General features: G+C 29.4%; 1 protein-coding gene across 2 annotated transcripts in view; it reads right to left on the bottom strand.

Annotated features, from left to right (window-relative positions):
* LOC117113915 (beta-microseminoprotein E1-like) overlaps window positions 1-5,817 on the bottom strand; it is a 7,468-nt gene extending 1,651 nt beyond the window's left edge. Inside the window, exons 1-2 of one of the 2 annotated variants that reach the window (XM_033257420.1) lie at window positions 5,667-5,817; window positions 2,088-2,205 (exon numbers count right to left, since the gene is read on the bottom strand). In XM_033257420.1, coding sequence (XP_033113311.1) covers window positions 2,088-2,181 — 94 coding nt within the window. In that variant the 5' untranslated portion in view covers window positions 2,182-2,205; window positions 5,667-5,817. Of the gene's footprint in view, window positions 1-615; window positions 772-2,087; window positions 2,206-5,666 lie in introns of those variants that run through there. The other variant, XM_033257421.1, reaches the window with a different exon arrangement.
* Window positions 5,818-6,027: the final 210 nt, after the last annotated feature.

Here is a 6,027-nt window from a genome sequence, read left to right as displayed (position 1 = left end):
AGGAACATGTTGTGATAATCTTATCAAGCATAGCTCATCAACGACAAGTTTTATTTATTTCAGTTAAATATAAATATGATGGGTATATGGTCTGTACCGACTCAGCTATAATTATTGAATGGCTATGCATGATAACATCGATTGTTTCCCAAATGTTAGCACTGATTCTATTATTTCATCTATGTATGTATGTATATATATATAATATATATATATATAAAAACAAATAGATAAAAGATAAATAATAATAATAACAGTGCTCAAATAGGAACATCTTGTAATAATCGTATCAAGCATAGCTCATCAACGACAAGTTAATTTATTTCAGTTAAATATAAATATGATGAGTATATAGTCTGTACCAACTCGGCTATAATTATTGAATGGCTATGCATGATAACATCGATTGCTTCTCAAATTTGAGCACTGATTCTATTATTTACCTATGTAAACATGTATATGTGTATACAATGTATATATAATGTATATATATATAATTTAATGTTATATATAATATATATATATATATGTCATGTATATATAAACTATACATAGGCCTATCTCAAATTGCCTGAGTAACTAATTCAAAATAAGCAAAAAAAAAAAGAAACTTACATGGCCCGAATGCGGCTTCACATTCCATTGCTCTTACTTTAGAGATCATAAGGAATGATAGAATAGTCGCCAACAAACACACCGACGCCCTCATTGTTATGGAATCTGAAGAGATTAACTAATGAAAATAATGGTTTGATTAATACAAATAATTCTACTATTGCTGCTACTATTCTCTCCCCCTTTTTTGTCTACAATTATGTACTTAAAATTTGAAAATGATAATGATGATTTAATTAATACAAATAATTCTACTAGTTCTACTACTACTTTATTCTATCCTTTTTTGTACTTAGAATTTGTAATTCAGCCTCTGGTTGGTGTTTTATATCTTTGATTTATGTTTTGGATTGAACAATATTCATTCATTCATTTACTCTTTTATTTCGGAATCAATAATTTGTCCATGTATACATAAACAGTATTTTTTCAACTACAGTGGACACTAGATTGCTTTCACTGTACAGATTTTACATATGAAGCCATATACAGATTTCCTAAGAAATTCATAAAAAGAGAGAATTCTACTCTCTACAAACATAGTGCTGGCACTACAATGTCTAGGCTTTTGCAAGAGCATCCTGAGGCATTATTGTAGCAAAAACTTTAAGAGATCACAAGGTACTCAAGATTATAGTTACACCATAATTTTGCAAATTAAAAATTAACAAAGTATGTTCTAAACAAGTGACACTTAACTTCAAAATAATAATGATAATAATAATATCCATTTCCTGTTATTACGCAATAATATCATAAGTGTGTCAAATCCCGATTATCTTCACTAATGTACCATACTGTAAATGAATTACAGTCATTTATGAAGAATGCTTTGCGTTCAATGTATAATAACAGTTTTATGACAAATCCAGATGTTTTGTATTAAACAGTTGCTCGGTAATCCATGAATTTATATATGTATATATTTTATTAAACATATGGAGCCTCATTCACTTATTAACAAAAGTTTTTATGACAAGAAAATAAACTAATGTGTTGATTCTATTATTTCACCTATGTATGTATGTATATATATATAATATATATATATATAAACAAATAGATAAAAGATAAATAATAATAATAACAGTGCTCAAATAGGAACATCTTGTAATAATCGTATCAAGCATAGCTCATCAACGACAAGTTAATTTATTTCAGTTAAATATAAATATGATGGGTATATAGTCTGTACCAACTCGGCTATAATTATTGAATGGCTACCGTATGCCTGATAACATCGATTGCTTCTCAAATTTGAGCACTGATTCTATTATTTAGCTATGTAAACATGTATATGTGTATACAATGTATATATAATGTATATATATATATAATTTAATGTTATATATAATATATATATATATATGTCATGTACATATAAACTATACATAGGCCTATCTCAAGTTGCCTGAGTAACTAATTCATGATAAGCAAAAAAAAAAGAAAGAAAGAAAAAAAAAGAAACTTACATGGCCCGAATGCGGCTTCACATTCCATTGCTCTTACTTTAGAGATCATAAGGAATGATAGAATAGTCGCCAGCAGACACACCGACGCCCTCATTGTTATGGAATCTGAAGAGATTAACTAATGAAAATAATGGTTTGATTAATACAAATAATTCTACTATTGCTGCTACTATTCTCTCCCCGTTTTTTGTCTACAATTATGTACTTAAAATTTGAAAATGATAATGATGATTTAATTAATACAAATAATTCTACTAGTTCTACTACTACTCTATTCTCTCCTTTTTTGTACTTAGAATTTGTAATTCAGCCTCTGGTTGGTGTTTTATATCTTTGATCTATGTTTTGGATTGAACAATATTCATTCATTCATTTACTCTTTTATTTCGGAATCAATAATTTGTCCATATATACATAAACAGTATTTTTTCAACTACAGTGGACACTAGATTGCTTTTACTGTACTGATTTTACACATGAAGCCATATACAGATTTCCTAAGAAATTCATAAAAAGAGAGAATTCTACTCTCTACAAACATAGTGCTGGCACTACAATGTCTAGGCTTTTGCAAGAGCATCCTGAGGCATTATTGTAGCAAAAACTTTAAGAGATCACAAGGTACTCAAGATTATAGTTACACCATAATTTTGCAAATTAAAAATTAACAAAGTATGTTCTAAACAAGTGACACTTAACTTCAAAATAATAATGATAATAATAATATCCATCTCCTGTTATTACGCAATAATATCATAAGTGTGTCAAATCCCGATTATCTTCACTAATGTACCATACTGTAAATGAATTACAGTCATTTATGAAGAATGCTTTGCGTTCAATGTATAATAACAGTTTTATGACAAATCCAGATGTTTTGTATTAAACAGTTGCTCGGTAATCCATGAATTTATATATGTATATATTTTATTAAACATATGGAGCCTCATTCACTTATTAACAAAAGTTTTTATGACAAGAAAATAAACTAATGTGTTATGGAAACACAAATAGATTTGAAAATACGAGTTGAGAAATACGGCGCCTTGTGCATTGGAAGTATCAAATGGACCATGTCTTCTCATGTTCTTCAAACTCATAAATTATGAAAAGATGATGACATGATGACTATAAATGATGCAAAAGATGATGGTGATACGAATGATAATGAGGGTACCTAATGGAGATAAGAATGATGATGTTGATTATGACGGTGATAATGATACGCCGATCACAATGGGTAGATGATGATACGACGATGTGAATGGGTGTAACGAAGATGATGATACGACGCTGTGACGAAGATGAACGGTGGGCATAAAAATATAACATTCAGACTGTCTCTTATACACATCTAGATGTGTATAAGAGACCTGGTCGGGGAACAGCACACTTTATAAAGTTGAAAGGCACTCGTCCAATCATGTTGGTTTTTAATAAAACAAAACGAATTTCCCTGAGTCACGAACATTTTACGACAGCTCTAAGAGATATATTTTTTATAATTACACTTACCAACATGAAACGGCGGTATACAATCATTAAGCCTGGTTAAAGTAATTGTATTTCAATCAAATGTAAGATGGTTTATTTCAAATGTTCCCTAATGAAAATTAGGTAACATCCCTAAGATATATTTGGTTGAAATAAAAGAAGAACGACCAAACACAAGAGAAAATACAGGGACACATGCTTTGCCTAATTTATGCATACAGAACTTGAATGCCTTATAGGATGCCCATACCACAGAAGTTCTGATTGAAACAGTACATTTTTGTATCATATTCCCTACCTAATGCCCAACCATCGTTGCAATGACTGGAGATAAGCTCTGAAACGACGTATAGTTGACTAGGACTGTGGTACCGACATTCATTAACATAATAATGACCCTACCTCAATATTAACCAACATGGTTAGGCCTATACTGAATGAGGTTTTAAAGGAAGGGGAACTTCGTGACCCCTTTAGTGATATTGATAACAAAGGTGATACCGCGGATTCATGAATTGATGAGATGAAGATGATGATGACAACGTTATATATGATTGAGTTTGCGTTTATAAATACAAAATCAACACTTGTTTACTTGCATAGTTATTCCTATGAATTGTCTATTACAATAATGCGTGAGTTGGACATTATTGTGCAATGGTTAATCAATTAGTAATATTGAAGCAGCAGGACCTAATAACCTATCTAGAGAACAAATCAAATCAAACGTTTTACGGTAATCATGGTAGTGCACCTTAAAGGGTTAGCATCTTAGTTTTATACGAAAATATACAAATATACAGAGACCCACATAATAAACCAGATCGCTTGTGTTTTAAATATAGCATAAATTGGTTGGCGAATTACAAAGCAATATTAAAATCTGTACTTTGTTTTAACAGACTTCACATGATGTTTGCGTACATTTTTCACTGATTTTACATTCTTATAAGTTAATGTTTTAATTTTCTGTTCAAAATTATTAATAACATGATCAAGATTATACCCCGAATTGTTATTGTGTCTGTTATTTTGGAGATATTTGTTTTTGTGTCTGTTATTTTCGAGATATTTATTGTACATAAATTATCCACCAGTAAAAAAACTGAATGCAACAAATTTTACAAAACAGAAGGTAAACAACATTAACCAATCTAGAATTCAATCAATCAATCAATCGAAATAACATTGATAGCGCCAAATTCCATCACATGAAGTGATGTTCGGTGGCGCTAAATAACGATGATAAAATTTCACAAAATGGTTAATCTCACAAATAAGTTTAAATGTATTTTGCTTCAATAAAATGATAATAATAATAATAATTGTAGTATCAGTGTTGTCGATTGCTGTTGTTGTGATGGAAATGCTTTACATAAAAAGTATGAATTTAGTTTCGTTTTGAAAATGGAAATATTTATGGATTTAAAAAAAAAGTTAACAATACAAAAAGCAATGAAAGATGTGTCTTATATCCAATATATGAATTTCAAGACTTTATTAAAGTCCGAATAGTCAATTTACTGCGTCACTTATTACCTATTGTAGATTATAAGTTATATACAGCTTCATACCTAGATTGTTCAAGTACACACAAAAACTCATTTTGATTGTGTAACAACCTTCTTAATGAAACAGGTATTGTGTATACACAGTGGTGGATATACTGTATATAATTGATTTCTATCTCACATTTTATTCGATGAGCCTTTCTAAGTTAAGCAATACTAGACCTAATGAACACAATAGATTATCAAATACTACATACAGCAAATTTTGTAGTTGATTAAATTATAAAAAGTCAATCATATATGTACATAAAACATCAATATTATATGTACATAAACTATATTATTTTATATATTAAATATAATATACGAAACAAATTTGTAGTGGAATAAATGTATGACGTTTATGTTTTTTGCCAATAGTCAATATTGTTATAAAAATAATGACAATTACACAAATCAAATACACATTTTGCAAGTACAGTATAGTTATATATATATATATATATATATATATATATATTTATACCTATTATAATTAGCATAATATCAAATATCCTTGACGATCGTAACTTACCTGGAAGTTTAAACAAACAAAAAAGAGGATGATCTCTAAAGAACACAACAAGAGTATGCGGAGTAATTTGCTAATTGTGCGTTTTTATACGCGCAACCTTTCTCTCAGTAGTGATGTCATTTTTGTAACAAATATTCATAGGATTGTCGTCAGTAGTACATGAATAACCATTTAAAATGTAATTGTTGTTTGTAGAGGAATTCAAATTGGCTAGCTCCGCCCCTGGAGGGATCAAACCGCCGCAAATATGACAAGTACATCATTCCATCGAAAATTTGAGCCAAAACGTAAAATCTCGTATTGCCAAAGTAGTGACGAATTTAAAAAAAACATGTCAATTATTTAACTACGTTTAGAAAAT

The sequence above is a fragment of the Anneissia japonica genome, unplaced genomic scaffold (genome assembly GCF_011630105.1).
Source record: "Anneissia japonica isolate Jap-2015-1 unplaced genomic scaffold, ASM1163010v1 scaffold1417_len1240632_cov203, whole genome shotgun sequence".
Lineage (NCBI taxonomy): Eukaryota > Metazoa > Echinodermata > Crinoidea > Comatulida > Comatulidae > Anneissia > Anneissia japonica.
Note: the sequence above shows the minus strand (reverse complement) of the source record. Positions and strands in the feature narration are given on the sequence as shown.